At 38.0% G+C, this 16,097-nt stretch overlaps 1 protein-coding gene across 1 annotated transcript in view; it reads right to left on the bottom strand.

Moving 5' to 3' along the window:
- Nucleotides 1-337: 337 nt before the first annotated feature.
- The window catches only part of LOC110591485 (transmembrane protease serine 11F), a 68,621-nt gene continuing 52,861 nt past the window's right edge, over nucleotides 338-16,097 (bottom strand). The window contains exons 6-10 of the mRNA XM_021702406.1: nucleotides 14,299-14,337; nucleotides 10,103-10,304; nucleotides 6,122-6,381; nucleotides 4,056-4,198; nucleotides 338-1,918 (exon numbers count right to left, since the gene is read on the bottom strand). Coding sequence (XP_021558081.1) covers nucleotides 1,760-1,918; nucleotides 4,056-4,198; nucleotides 6,122-6,381; nucleotides 10,103-10,304; nucleotides 14,299-14,337 — 803 coding nt within the window. The 3' untranslated portion in view covers nucleotides 338-1,759. The remainder of the gene's footprint in view (nucleotides 1,919-4,055; nucleotides 4,199-6,121; nucleotides 6,382-10,102; nucleotides 10,305-14,298; nucleotides 14,338-16,097) is intronic.

Below are 16,097 nucleotides of genomic sequence, written 5' to 3'. Positions count from 1 at the left end.
CAGCTTTGTCTCTGAGCAGACATAGTCCCAAATAGATTGACATATCAGAAATGATTTTGAAAATCTAGTAAATCACTTAGAGATTTTTCATAGTGTAATTTAAGCATTCTGAAATCAATTACATGAATTTAAAGAAGGAACAATTTTTTTTAAAAAAAAGATTTTATTTATTTATTTGACACACAGATAGACAGAAGAGCACAAGCAGAGGGAGTGGCAGAGGGAGAGGGAGAAGCAGGCTCTGCACTGAGCAGGGAACCCGATGCGGGACTCGATCCCAGGACCCTGAGATCATGACCTGAGCCGAAGGCAGACGCTTAACCATCTGAGCCACCCAGGCGCCCAAAGAAGGAACAATTTTTAAAAATTATATGGTTTTTGGAGTCCAAGGCACATTAATAATAATTTATAGTAGCTAGTCCATATTGAGATACTGTGTGCAGACACTGTTCCAAGTGCTTTACTTTTATGAATACATTTAATCCTCATAACAACCATATGAGGTAGATACTATTTTTATTCCTATTGTGGAGGTGAAAGTGCTAAGAGATGTTAAGAAACCTGTGCAAGGACACATAGTTTATATGGGTCAGAGCCAACATTTAAGCTTGGGCAGCCTGGTTCCAAAGCTTGTGCTCTCCACCACTAGACTCTGGGCTGTATTTAAGCCCCAAAGTCACTTACTCGTTTGACAAATTAAGTTAATTTATCTTAAGGCTCACAGAGGCTTTCCTTTCCTCCATATACAGGAAACATCCACGCAGTGCTTAATATATGTGAGGTACTGTTCTAAGTGCTTATACGAATCAACTATCCCAACCTGATAGATATCTGACCTGTCAGAGAGCTGAAGACTTACAAAAGCACCAGTTACCATCTGCTGATGTAGATATTTCTAAATAAATAATTGGATAGCCCATTCCACCAAAAATCTGAGGAGTGTTTTCCCTGCTGTTAATCTTTTGAAAGCAACTCTGCTTGTCTATGTCCCATCAGTTCTTTTTATCTTCCTTGTACACATGGAAAATGCTCCCAAGATTCTTCTTTTTTCTTCTTTCTGGCTTAACTTCAATTGATATATGGATGGCAAGATGCTGTTAAAGAATAAATCAGAAATGCTTCTTAAAAATACAACATGCATCCTGAAGCTAGTTCTTGTGTGTATAACAATATTTCCAGTAAGTTCAGATACACTCAAACATGTTTGAAATGGCAACTCTTCTTGTTAATGATAATCCTTTGTATTATTACTTACAAATCCAGGTTGGAGTTCAAGGTATATTGTAAATCCATGCTTCTCCATTCTAGCCATTGAATGTCCAGCCATCTGTCCTAAAATGTTGAAACTGAATTCTCAGGGAGTGATATTTTGCAACAAGAGTTACAGGTGCTCCAGGTTATTATATATATAAGGTTTTGGCAGCCCTAGCAACTCCTCATATCCTGTGAAAAATGATGTTCCTTGTCTTCCATTGGGGGAAACCATTTATAAATACTCATTAATAAGTATCACAGTTTCTCTTGTGAGTGAGGAGTTCACAGTGTTATTGACATTTGCTATGTTTTCCTCCCTCAAGGTAGAGAAAGACTTCAGTCACTTGTATGCAAAGACCACCTTGTGATATTAGATTGGTCTGAGTTGGAGGATTTCTTGACATCCAGAAAAAGCACTGATCCAAACCACATAACTATAAATAATATACAATATGCAGGCATTTCAGCTTCGTGTGCCATGGATATAGTTCATAGGCAATTCACACTAGATACCAGTCTTTGAGGCAATCCATTCTCGATACTGAGTCACTCTGGTGTAGACCCCGGGTTTTTTGGGAAGAGCACATGATTGTCCCCAACTTACTATACCAACTAAGTACCAGATGTCATGATTACCATAAACCAGCGGTCCACCAGAATCGCCCTTGAGAAAAAACAAAAATATATTTAAAATTATTAATTCTAATTTAATTCAGGAGGAAGGTCATTGCAATCATCTCCCTTCCACAGGAAAAAAAAAATTGGTACATGGAGTAGGAAGCCAGACTAGAGATAGATGATATAATGTTTCTCTGAATTGAGTTAAAATTTTGCCCTAAACATTAAAATGCATTGTTTTCTAGAAAGGCTAAACCTTATTCACATGGAATGGTTACATTATTTATGGTTCAACATCCTTGGATTTTTTTGTTAGTTTGATTAGACACTTCATGCATCGTTTAGTAAGTATGATATAAAATATTAAATATGAAGTTAGCATTTGCAAGCATAGGTGGAAAGTTTGGTGATCTCTGAATACTGTTAGCTAGACTCTATACTATAGATCGATTCTTGGTCTCCTTGTCTTTCATGCACCTAACTCTAATTTATGCTTGTTTGCTTAATTTTATATAAGCCCTCTTAAATCTGTTTTGGAACAAGGACAATTAAGTAACTAAACAGATATATATGTAGAGGTTGAGAGTGTGGTCTTGGTAGTTGAACTTCTAAGTTTCAGGACTAGCTCTATTAATTACTGGCTGTATGAATTAGGGTAAGATACTTCTCTGTGCCTCTTCCACCTCATTCATTTATTCTTTTATCAACTACTTATTGAGTTCCAACTATGTGTCCCAGGCATTTTGGTGGGCATTGAGGATTCAATGATGACTGAAAGTGAATGGTCTTCATACTCACAAACTTGAAGTTTAGGTTATAAAAACAATATTAAACAAAGCCCATGAATAAATGCAAAGTGACAACTATGATAAGCGCTATGGAAACATACACAAGGGAAATGTGACTGGTCAGGGAGGTCAGGAAAGTTTTTCCTGATGAGAGGTAATTGAGCTGATATCTAAAGGATTTAGACATGAAAAGGAAGGTGGGGCTATAACATGTTCTAGGCAGAGGGAATGGCTCTGCAAATGCTCTGGGGCATGTAGGAGCCTGGCATACCAAAAATCTGGGAGGAAAAAAAAAACGAGGACTGAAGAGAAGACAGCAATGGGGCAAGTGGTGTGTGATGAGGCCAGAGAGGTCAGGAGAACTAGCCCTTGAGGAACCCTGTGGGTCTTTCTTAGAAGTTATATTTTCCATCTTAAGACTGTGTTAGGTAATACAGTAGTAAATCAGATAGACACCCCCAAAATCTGTACCTTCATGAAGTTTATATTCTAGTTTAGTGGGAGAGACAGACAATAAACCATCTAAATAAAATATATTGTATACTGGATGGTGATAAAAGCTAAAGGGCAAAATAAAACAAAAGACACAATCTACATATGTGTAGTATAAGTTCGGGGGGTGAGGAGTGACAGGTCGGGCAGTAGCACAGAGAGTGCGGCCTAGGGAGCAGGAATAGCTTGACATGCAGGCAGGAAGGATTGAAGATAGCTGTTAAATAGGAAGATTTGGGGAATTAGTATTTTTGAAGATGCAATAATTTTTGGTGACAAGGCTCAAGATGTGACCTTAGAAATGGTGATTGAGAGGAAGCAAAGATCACTGGGGGTTAGAAGGTCTAGGAACTAAAAGTCCAGCATTTCAATGGGTCAGTGTTAGTACCAAAGGCTTGGGATGGAGAGGAAACCTGTTTCAGGTGTCAAGGTCATTGAAGAATGAGAGGGACAAAGAGAGAGACTTGGAGGCCAGGGGATGAAAACAAGATGCATGAGAGATGATGCCAAAGCTGAATAAAGTGGTCCTCAGAGGACAGGTTTCTCTGTCTTTTGTTTCCAATTTTGTTTAAGAAAATATTAGAACAGAAGAGTAATTGTTTGAACCAGAAATAGGGAGCAATAGACTTTAATCTCCTAATTTGTAAAATAGGCATAATAATAGCACCTCTTCAATTTCACTATATTAAATTAAATATTATATATAACATGCTTAGCACTTGGCTTGGCATACAGTAAACACTCAATACAAGAATTTTTAATATTATGATTATTAAATAAACTGAATTCTTGGTGAATTGGATGACTTTTTTTTTTTTCCTCTTCCAGGGGAAATATATGCCATGCTAGAAATAGCTAATGGAAATTTTCCTTTCCAAGTTTTGACCTTGACTTTGGACTTACCTTACATGCGTCTACTTTTCCTTCCATGTATCCAGCACATAGCATTCCTGAAGTGATCAGGCCATCATATACATCCTTTCTATTACACACATCAGTGCTTATGGTTTCCACCCTGGCTTGCCGAAGTTTATTTTGTGTGGGTCCTATTACACAAACAAACATACACATACAAACAAAAAATGTGTTCTTTGAATATAACTGTATTTAAAACATGAAAAACACATATGTTGTATATTCCTAGGAACAAAAGCACAAAAACAAAAGATTACTTTATTAACATTAATTATAATTCATTATTGCCTAATTTATGTTCTGTTTCATAAATGCCTAAATGCAAGGAACTATAAACATACATACCCCAATATTATATCATATTTGTGAATCTTGAAGTTATTAGAACCCCTACAACTATATGTAATAATCTGTGTGTACACTTTTTTTTCATGAGAAGAGGGTTCACCCCACTCATCTTGACCAACTGGTACCCTTTTCGTATAAGGAAATCAAGGCTCAGGGAAGTATATTTATTTTCTGAAAGATATTCAAGCAGAAACCAGTGCATGAGCTGCACAGCGCTATTTGCCCTATTCCATGCTGTAGTGCGTTATTTAGGGATGTCTTAAAGCATGGGAAACAGAACCAGTGCTCAAGGTATGCCAGCAATCTGATGCCAGTAGAAAGCAAGGCTGGAGGTTATGAAAAGGAAAGGAAGTAGCTTAAGACTCCAGATTGAAGCTGTTGGTGAGTAGTCTTAATCTAGTTATAAGGGCAGAGAACATGAAAGGAGACTTTTAACAACATCTCACAAAGTCCAGTTGGACAGGCATTGGGCATTTGGGAAATTTTACATATAATAGAGTTCTGTCAAGTAAAGAAAAGCCAGGGGTGCCTGGGTGGCTCAGTCGGTTAACATCTGCCTTCAGTTCAAGTCATGATCTCAGGGTCCCGTATCAGGCTCCTTGCTCAGCAGGGAGTTTGCTTCTCCCTCTCCCTCTGCCCCTATCCCCTGCTCATGTTCTCTCTTTCTCTCTCAAATAAATAAATAAAATCTTTTAAAAAAAGAAAAGCAAAGGAAAAAAAAAAGCCAGATTAAGATATATTAGCATTTGTCTCTTACTTTCTTCAGGATGACCTTTGATAGAACCTTGAACATTTCTTATTTCCCACTTTAAAACATTCAATTAATCTCTCTCTTTAGAGTGGAATGAGCTAATAACTAGAAATCTTATAGATTTATAGAACTGGTATATTTCAACCACCCAGGAGGTGAGACAGATGAAAATAAATATATGTTAAATCAACTAACCAAAATGAAAATTCTCAAAACATTCACAAAACACTTTTAAGTTTATAATCATCAGAAAGCCTCACTAAAATGAGGAAACAGACAAAAAAAAAAAAAAAAAAAGAAAGAAGAAAGAAAGAAAGAAAGAAAAAAGCTATCATTGGGGCGCGTGGGTGGCTCAGTTTGTTAAGCGCCTGACTCTAGGTTTCGACTCAGGTCATGGTCTCAGGGTTGTGAGATCGAACTCTGTGTTGGGCTTTGCGCTCTGTGGAATCTGCTTAAGATTCTCTCCCTCTCCTTCTCCCTTCCTCCTCACCTCTGCTCCTTCTCCCACTTGCACGCATGCACTCTCTCTCTCTCTCTCTCTCTAAAATAAATAAATAAATAAAATCTTTTTTAAAAAAAGCTACCATTAAGATTGTGATCTGAAGTATATGCTAACTAGGAGTTTCTACATCTGGGAAATGTACAATTTAGAATCATTTATTCCCTTGTAGCCCCATAGTATTTTGTCCCTTCTTGTAGCATCTAAAACACTCTCTTCTTTTCTTCTCTATTAGCCTCTCCCCTTTCTCACCACTGCTCCAATTAATTGTGAATTCAAGGAAAGGGACTTGATTCCTTGTACTTTTTTAACCCACTGCTTCCAGTTCTGCTCTGGGCCACACGCACTGGAGGCATCAACATTATTTTTATGAAAAGTCTGAAAAGGGATTCCCTAGGACAGCTCGTTAGAGCTCAAGATAAATTTGTACTAAGTATGTTAGGCTGAACTACTCACCATCATCTACAAGGGATCCGAAACCTGTGACAAATACACTTGTTTTAGGTGGCAACTTTATAGATGAATCTGGAAGGCAAACTCTCTGTACTATATTTGAAAACTCAACTCGAGTAGTAAGCTGAGCCAAAGCAATGTCATTTTCGTTTGTTCCTCTGTGGTAGTTTTCATGAAGGATAATTTTCTCCAGCCTTCGTTGCACTGCAGGTGGTGTTATTGTTGTACCAAAAGTAGCAATCCATTGACTTGGGTCTTTATTTCTGCAAAAAATTAAAAGGTAAGGTTTGTGATGTTTAACTGCATCCTTTCAAAGAGAACTGAGATTGTATTTCTCCCAACTATTGGGATTATGCTCCTGAAAAATCTCTCTGGTGAGAGAATTTGTAGTTGTTGGCCTTATGGCAAATAGAGTTTAAAATATTAATGAGACAAGTGAGTGTATGAAAGCCCTTAAAAATATTTTACATCCTCTAAAACTAAAAAGAGCACAGCAATTAGATGGAATTTTCATGCTTTTTTGGATTAGTAATAGTAATTGATATTTTATAATGAATTGCCAATATTTTAATTCTTTGTTAAAAAGATTCTCTTTCTTCTATAATTTCAATGAAACATGTAGAAATTCATTTTGATTTGTTTTGGATAATATAGATACTAGGAGGCATTTTCCCTCTGTATTAGATGCTCCTTCCATTCTTACTTTATGACTCATCTTGTTTACTGTGTCTTACTGTGATCTTTGACACAAAGTGTAACCTTCCCTGCTTTACAAACCCTTATGTGTTCATGGGTTTGTACGGGTTTGTTTCTCTGCCCTCTGCCCATACACTGTCCCCATAGTCAAGAGCAAAGTAAATCTAACTCAATGTCATGCTGTTAGAGGCTCTCTCCCACCCCTGCCTCCCCTTCCCCACCCTTTGATCTGGCCTGGTCAGTCCTCCTTAGTACTTTTTTTTTTTTAAGATTTTATTTATTTATTTGACAGAGAGAGAGATAGCAAGAGCTAGGAACACAAGCAGGGGGAGTGGGAGAGCGAGAAGCAGGCTTCCTGCCAAGCAGGGAGCCTGATGCAGGGCTTGATCCCAGGACCCTGGGATCATGACCTGAGCCAAAGGCAGATGCTTAACAACTGAGCCATCCAGGTGCCCCCCCACTTAGTATTTTTGAGGCTCTGCCTCCACATAGAAGCTTTTCTCTCCCACAAGCTTCTATTACAAGCAAATTCTATATAGTCCTATTATTTCTTTACCTCCCTAATGTTCCCCAAAGCCCAGTTCTGTTTTTCTAATTATCCCTGTGAAGAATGACTAGAAATATATAGAAACTTGAAATTGTCTATGTAAAGGAAAATTACATAGAAAGAAATCACACAGAGAAGAATTCGTAAGGGGGTTTCCTTGTTCATGCAGGATTACTGTGTTGGTGAATCATGTATTCACACACTTAGAAGTGTAGTGAAAAACCTGAAAGATCGGTGATTTTCAAAGTATTCTGCACTGCCTCAGGGACAAGCAGGCCTGGCATACGTAGGAGTGAGAGAAAGAGAGGGGGTGGGCACCACAGGGACCTGGAGATGGGGGAAGGCTGTTTTACTTATTTATACTTTAAAGAAAAATTTTATTTGATGCAGAAATCTTAGGGCTGAAGCATTCTTTTGAAAACTGGAATTCTGGAAGATACAAAGAAATATATGACTTCAGTCCTACTACTCTAATTGAGTAGATCAAATAGAAATACCCTATCTCTTTATGCATTGTCCACCAGCAAGGGAACCTCATGGAATAGCCCAATTCAATCGATGCTTTATGGATAAAGACACTGAGACTCAGAAGTTAAATGGCTTGCCCAGGTGAGTGATACATCCAGTGGGTTAGTGTCAGAGAGAGATGGCCTGCGGTTCCTGACATGCTGTCAGGAACTTTGTCCCCACCCACACTGTTGCACAAAGACTGGGATCATTTTACATGGACATAAAGGTACTAAGATTTGTCTTAAACATAATTTTTAAAACTACACTATTTCTGTAAAAAAATACACTTATAAAAATTTCAAAGTTATTTGGGTAATTGTGATATAGTCTTCAAAGTACACTGTATTTTTTCCTTCACAGCAGTATAATGCATTGTGCAATTAAACAGAATTATATCACTCCCAAAATTGAGCCCTTTCTATCATCACCTTTCCCAACTGTTTTGAATCATCACTATTGGCATAAAATAAGCTCTAATAGATGACAGATAGATGATAGATAGAGAGAGAGATAGATAGATGATAGATAGATAGATGATAGAGAGATACTATCACATTTTTAAAAATCCTTCCTTTGAGTCCACAACCACCCTTAACTGTCAAATTTCTCTGCTCCCATTCATTTAAAAACTCCTTGAGGGGCGCCTGGGTGGCTCAGTCGTTAAGCGTCTGCCTTCGGCTCAGGTCATGATCCTGGGATCCTGGGATCGAGTCCCGCATGGGGCTCCCTGCTTGGCGGGAAGCCTGCTTCTCCCTCTGCCACTCCCTCTGTGTTTCCTCTCTCGCTGTCTCTGTCTGTCAAATAAATAAATAAAATCTTAAAAAGAAAACAAACCCTCCTTGAAAGTGGTATCTAAACTCATAGTATCCAAGTCTTTCTTCTATTCTCTCTTGAATTTGTTCCCGTCCCTGTCATACCACTAATACTGATTTCTCTTATCAAGGTCACCAGTTATCTCTACTTTATCACACTCAGTGGCCGATTCCTGTTAGGTCTGTTGTCACACAGAGACTGCACTGGACCTGCTGAGACATGTACTTCAATCACTGTATCTTTCTTTCTTTACTAGATATTAATAAATTGACATTCTGGGTTTATTTATGTTTAATTTATGTAAACAGAGGTCAGTTATAAAGTAAAATAGATAACACTCTCCAAAACAAGTGCGAAGATTGAAGGACTATGTGAACCCCCAAAATTAAGTTAGAGGAACTCAAGTTGCCCTAAGGCATAATGCTAGTTATTCTGAGGATTGTAAATGTATGTAAGTGAATCCTTTTTTTCTTCTCTAGTGAGAGAGTGACAATCACCTTAAATTCCTTAGGTCATTCTCATTACACTTCTACTTATAAAGAAAGGCGTAGGCACCTTAGAACCATTTGGGTGTCACCCTTGGAAGAATGGTCAAGCGTTGCCCCATATTACCAAGCACAGTTTTCTCTGAAAGGGAATGTGAATAGTGCCACTGGCCAGAGCTTTTTTTGGAGCTTTTGTCTTTTGAGAGTTTAAAAGGAACCTCAGGGAGGAAAGATGGTGTGTGCTTGATCTCTTGGGGCAACAGGGTGCCTGGGTAGGTCCATGTATGTGAATGGACACAACTGAGTCTTAAAAGCTATAGCTGTGGAAGCCCAAGCAGCACACTCCTGTCAGGTCATATAAGACCAGTCTTCAATACGGTGGGGGCCGTGGGACAGGTGGCAGGCCCCTCCTGTCATCTACACACCTCTCTGGACCCCACAGCCCACAGGGGTTCTTGAAGGAAGAGCTCCAAGAGTGATACCCTTCATTTTTTCTTATTTATAAAGTGATGGTGGATGTTGACACAGGGAAGATAGAGGGTTAATCAGGGAAAAAGAATGTTAACAGAAGCAGCTGAATTTTCTCCTTGAACATGTGCAAGAGTTTATACTTGTTATGTGTATAACAGTCAGTCTTTACACTAAAATAATTTATGAGATAGTAGGAAAGAGAATACTAGTGTCATGATAATATAGGAAAATATGTGCCAGGAACCATAAGAGTGATACAAACCAAACATCATAAATATTGAGAAAAGAGAGAGGGGAGTGCATGAATGAGGTGTAGAGTAAGCATAATGCATTCAGAGGGCAGAGCAGGATCCATTCTGAATGGAGTAGAGGAGAAACTTGTGAGCTGGACTCTTCCAAGCACTGAACTGGTGACAATCGATGACCAGGCAAGGAAGACTCACAACAGTCCTGTGAACTTACCTGCAGAAGCAGTGAGCTGCTGTGAGTAGCCAGGTGTTACTGATGAGGCTGGCTCCGCACTGATGGCCTCCCCCTATGAGCTGGAGGCTGACCTGCCATGGCCACTCCCCTTCCAGAGCGATTTCCCTCCCTTGGACAATCCTTTCAGTAGAAGAGGATGCTGGTAAAGGCATGTTTGAAGATGTCATCCTTATTCCACAGCCTGTCACAGAAATATATGTTAACTTGTTTTCATGAAAAGGAGGAGAAAAAGAGCATATGCTGATTTGCATTGGGTGCAGATGCTTTGGCAGTCCATTGTGCCTTCTGTTTTTATCCCCTTCCTAGGACTCAGTGTCTGAGGTTAGTCCATAGGGGTCAACCTGATCCTGTTGAGGTTCAGAAGAAATACTGACTAACAGGTCAAGGCATCCAGTCCGGGAATTAACTTCTCTCTCTATTAAGCATATATGGATAGAGAGATAGATAAATCATTTGTTGAGCATTAAAAATATATAGATCCTCTGCTAAATGTTTTAGATTTTATTTGTAGCAACACACTTTTCAGATGTAAAAACTGAGCCTTGGAAAGAGAACTTAAATTGCTAGAGGTAACCCAGCTGGCAAGTGACATAAGATTAGGAAGATCTACATCAAAATTTGTGTTCTTGCTCCTGAGAGAGAGCCCAGTACTGAATGCAGTTCATGATTCCCCCTTGACGTGAATTTATACATTGTCTTTGCAAGCCCTGAATTTAAACAGTCTTAACAATGACCTTTTTTTGGTTTTCTAAAACTTTAAAGTCTAGTTTCTAAAAAATTCTGATTCCCTGACAACAAACCCTCAATTTGTTAGAGTTCAAATCAACCTCAATAAGACTTGAAAGCATATTGATATGTTTTATTGATGTGACTTTTATTTTTATTTTTGTATTTATTTGTTTAAATATTTTATTTAATTATTTAAGAGAGAGAAAGCAGTGGGGGGGTGAGGGGAAGAGCAGAGGGGGAGGGAGAGGGACAAGCAGAGTGTGCTGAGCCTAGAGCTTGATGTGGGGTTCCATTTCATGACCCTGAGATCATGACTTGAGCCAAAATCAATTCAGACACTTCATTGACTGAGCCACCCATGCACCCCTATTTTTATTTTTTTTAAATAAGTTCTATACCCAATGTGGGGCTCAAACTCATGACTCCAAGATCAAGAGTGGCGTGCTCTAATGACTGAGCCAGATAGGAGCCCCTATTAACGTTCCTTTTAATTATTTATATTTTTATTAAAAATACTAGTTTTTTTCAAAAAGGAATTTTTTCAGAAACAGGTTAAAAATATATGTCTGAAATCATATTCATAGATTCATAATAATTCCCTCAGAGTTAAATAGCTCTAGTTTAAAGTGACCATATCATTGGACAAATGGGATTTCTAGGTTAATATAGTGCCATATTGGTAGTGCCTAATACTTACTTCCTCTCCCAACTTCCTCTTAAAATAGGCATAGAAGTAATACCAATATAAATAATATCTACTAGTTTTGAGCCAGGTCCTATACATAGTGTTACATATATTTTCTCGACTGTTCACAACAACTCTATGTTAGGTGTCATCCTCATATTGTAGATGGAAAATCTGAGTCCATGGTATTTTTCAAAGGCAAAGGAATCAATTCAAAGCACCACAACTTAAGGAAAGATGAGAAAAAAAAGTTATAAATTCTGGTAAAAACTGCAATATCCAACGGGGTTTGAAAACAACTTCTTGGACTACCCAAGCTCTAACCTGTGAACCAGAATTGTGTGGAGAATCCTGGTAAGCTTGACAAAGCCTTTGGCTCCCTGCTATTGTGATTCCCCAGCCCAGGAAATAAAGCTACACTGCACTTGTTCCTAGCCAAGCAGAAACTATGGTTTAAACCATCCCACTGTGACTCATAAACTCATTTCTTCCTCTGTATGTATGCAGAAGCCACATTTCCTGGCACACCAACCTATCACGAGATACAGGAAAGATAAGAAGTTCTATGAAAACATAGGTACTCCAGGGCGCCTGGGTGGCTCAGTTGGTTAAGCAACTGCCTTCGGCTCAGGTCATGATCCTGGAGTCCCGGGATCGAGTCCCGCATCGGGCTCCCTGCTCGGCAGGGAGTCTGCTTCTCCCTCTGACCCTCCCCCTCTCATGCTCTCTCATTCTCTCTCTCAAATAAATAAATAAAATCTTTGAAAAAAAAAAAAACATAGGTACTCCATGCAGTGGTCTGAATGTGAAATCTTCAAATTTATGTTAAAATCCTAACCCTTAGAGGTCATAGTATTAGCAGGTGGGGCCTTTGGGAGATGCTTAAGTCACCAGGGTGAAGCCCTCATGAATGGGATTAGTCTTTTATTAAAGAGTCTCCAGAGACATCCCTCGCCCCTTCTGCTCATGGCAGGACGATACTTTAAATCTGTGAGTTGGAAGAGGTGCCTCATTTGAGGCTGGCACATGCCGGCACCCTGATCTGACACTTCCAGCCTCCAGAACTGTGAGCAATAAATTTCTGCTGTTTATAAACCACCCAGTCTATGATATTTGGTTACAGCACCAAGAATGGACTGAGATGCCTCCTGAAGGTCGTTTAAACAGTGAAAGGAAGAACACTGGCATTGGCGAATGCTGCATTCGCTGGTGCAAACGGAGAGGTCAATGTAGTTTTCGGAAACTCTGCATGTTGGATCAAAGCTTAAGCCTGCATCTAACTATACAGCATGGTTAGGGCCCCCCAAATCAAATTATATATAAACTCAAAAGACAGACACATCTCTGAAAGTTATTTTCTACAAAAAATCTTAGGGCATGTGTTTGGTATCAGCCAAGTTGTACAAGAAAACATGATCTTAATGTAATGCAATCTAATGTAATCTAATCCAATGTAATGCAAAAGCAGCCAAACGTAAGGGGAAAATATGCAGTGAGTAGAGTACACATAAGAGCTGTCTGTGATTAAATAAAATTCAAGAAATCACAGGCACATCATAGCAGATATAAAATCCACATGGAAGAAGAGAAAAAGTGACACCAGACAACTGAGATAAGTGGTTTTGGGGAGCACAGAATTGATCAGATCTTTCTGAATGCTGAGGAAAGTGACCCGAACTGGAGCTAGAAATAATGATTGATATGGAGGGCAGAAAATGGAGTTCAAATAAATCATCTGTGTTCCTGAGGGAGGAAAAAAAAAAAAAAAGAACAATTGGAATGGAAATCAATCATCAAATTTATAATGGAAGAATATTTTTCCAGAACAAGAAAAAAATAGGATACAGATTGAAAACATTCATAATGTCTAGTCAAAATTCAGTGCAAAATATAATTACAACTCACTCTCCTGGCAAAAAGTTATAGGGTAAAGATTTCCTACATTCATCCCAGGACAAAAAAGGTGACCTACGTAAGAATAAAAAATACAACAGTCTTAGATTTCTCCTCTACAACAAAACACTAGTAGAAAATGGAATAATGTGTATAGAATTTATAGGGGAAAGTGTATACGACCCAATAATCCTATAAGAAGTTGAGATAAAGGAAGTGGAAGGGGGAAGGCAGAAAATGTACATGCCAGATATTTCAGCAAAAATGCAAGAAAACTGAGAAATTTTAACAGAAGGAAACCTAACTAGTTACCACTTTAAAACATTCTCTTGAATTGTGGGAGAATATTAAAATACAATGTTAGAAAGATAGTTAGAAAACTTACAATATCAAGAATACTATGTAATTTTTTTTTTTTACTACATCCTGAAAATCATAAAACTTGAAATTGTAGGGGCATCTGGGTGGCTCAGTTGGTTGAGCGACTGACTCTTGATTTTCCGCTCAAGTCATGATCTCAGCGTCCTGGGATCAAGCCCTGCATCGGGATCCGTGCTCAGTGGGGAGCCTGCTAGAGATTCTCTCTCTGCCTCTGCCCCTCCCCCACTTGAACAAGCTCTCTCTGTCTCTCCAAAATAAATTTAAAAATCTTTAAAAAAAAACCTTGAAGTTGTACTTGGTGTAAATTTATAAATTTAAATGTTTTAAATACTAAAAATAAGCAGTAATAAAAACACCGAGTATTTGGTTTACAAAAACATAAGATGAGCAAAAAAGGCTTTATAAATTCTACTTCTAACTTTTCTGTGGCTTTTATTCATTATCTTTGCTATGAAATGAACAGTTCATTGTGGGTTTTGGAACTTACGGCTGTTGAGAAGATTCATCATCTTTTTGCCATCAATAGCTGGAATAAGCAAAACATTGAATTAGTTGGTAGAAGAATATGTTCCTGTTTTTATGTGATTTTGTTCAAATGGTCACTATAAGAAATGCTTATTATCGAAAGCATCCATTTTTCAAGAGGGTATGAGATTTTTCATAGCCAAGTAATATATACATAACTCTGATTTGATTTGGTCCAAAATGTATAATTTTACTTTAAAATGAAAAGAGAGCATTTTGTCGTTTTCTGATTTTTGCTATGAGATCTGAAAAAGAAATTAGAAAATTAGGAAAGAATGATAAGGCTAAATCATGTCCCTGATTGCCTTCTTGGGAGCTCCAGTATAATTTGAAGATGCAACCTCCAATTCCCATCACAACTGGTGCTCACTGTATTAGATGTACCAGCCAATGTGTGTCAAGCATATGCCTGATGGCCACTGTTGAAAGGGCAGCTCCAGGGAGCGAAGGGCATCACAGGCCCCTCACAGCCTGATTTCCAGCCCTGGTCTACAAAGGATAGGAATTCACTCAGTGCAAGTTGATGGCCTTCTATCACTGAGGATTCTTCCTCATGGTGAATATTGTAATAGGTTGCAGCCCAGGCAGCAGGCACCAGAAACATGAAGAAGCTCTTTGACATACAGCCAGTCCAGGAACCCCACCCATACCACTTTATGCCTCCCTTCTGTGACATCTTTTTTCCCTTCAAATTTCTCTTCATGTTCGTTTACGTTTAGTTTCATTGCATTTTTTTTTTTTTTTGGTTTGGTGTTTGTTCTGTTTTGTTCATTTGACAGAGAAAATAGAGAAGTATGTGATGATTTCCTTAGGACCACTGACCTCCCCAAGAGAGGGATGTGAGCTTCAAACACTACTAGAGGTTTCCTGGACATTTCACTTCTCCTTATTTAACAGGAGATAGGTATGTGGTGGAAGAAAATATTTGTAGTAGAATTTTGATTATTGAGTATAGTCATAGAATAGAGTTATTCTGATATTAAAACAAACCTGTGTAATAAAAATTCAGTGTGCATGACCAAGAAGTCTGAAAAATAATTTTTTAAAAAATTGTAAAAATTATTTTTTAAAAATTCTAAAAAAAAATTTAACATATCTTTTATGATGGATATGTTAGCATAAATGATCATGCATTAGGGACAATTATATTATCAGAAATTGAAATTTAATTTGAGATTGCCATTTATAGAATGTTGAAAAATATGCTTTACTTTGGAATATAATTAACACTTAAGGTAGGTACCATTCTCTTCATTATTTCTAATTACTTCATGAAAATTGTCATTAATGCGTGCAAGGATTCTATCTCAAAATGGATTTTGAGTATTTTCCTGATTTCTAACAGAGAAATTACCTTTAGACAATCTTTTTCTTAAATTCATGGATGCTTTGAGGGGAAAAGACTTTCCAGTCCAAAGCGCAAGCCTTATTTCTTGGTAATAAATCAGAAATAGCTGCCCTTGAAGTACTTAATCAGAACAGTGAACACAACTGGAATACCTATTGTGTGTGAGATTTACGTTAGTGTTTGGGGGGAGGGGTAAAGAACTAAAAAGGCACAGTACCTGACGTTGAGACTTAACATTTGAAACACATTATTAGGCCTCTCAGCTTGGATTCCAACTAGCTGTGAAGTAGTTTTAATTTCTTAACATTGTGACCTCATTTTCTTCTACTTTTGGGGAAAACCAAAACTTCTCTGATTTTGTTTTGTGAGGAATAAATGATGAAATGAATGAAACATAGTTTTAAATTGGAAAT

Source organism: Neomonachus schauinslandi, chromosome 2 (assembly GCF_002201575.2).
Source record: "Neomonachus schauinslandi chromosome 2, ASM220157v2, whole genome shotgun sequence".
Classification (NCBI taxonomy): Eukaryota; Metazoa; Chordata; class Mammalia; order Carnivora; family Phocidae; genus Neomonachus; species Neomonachus schauinslandi.
This window is presented reverse-complemented; position numbering and strand designations above follow the sequence as displayed.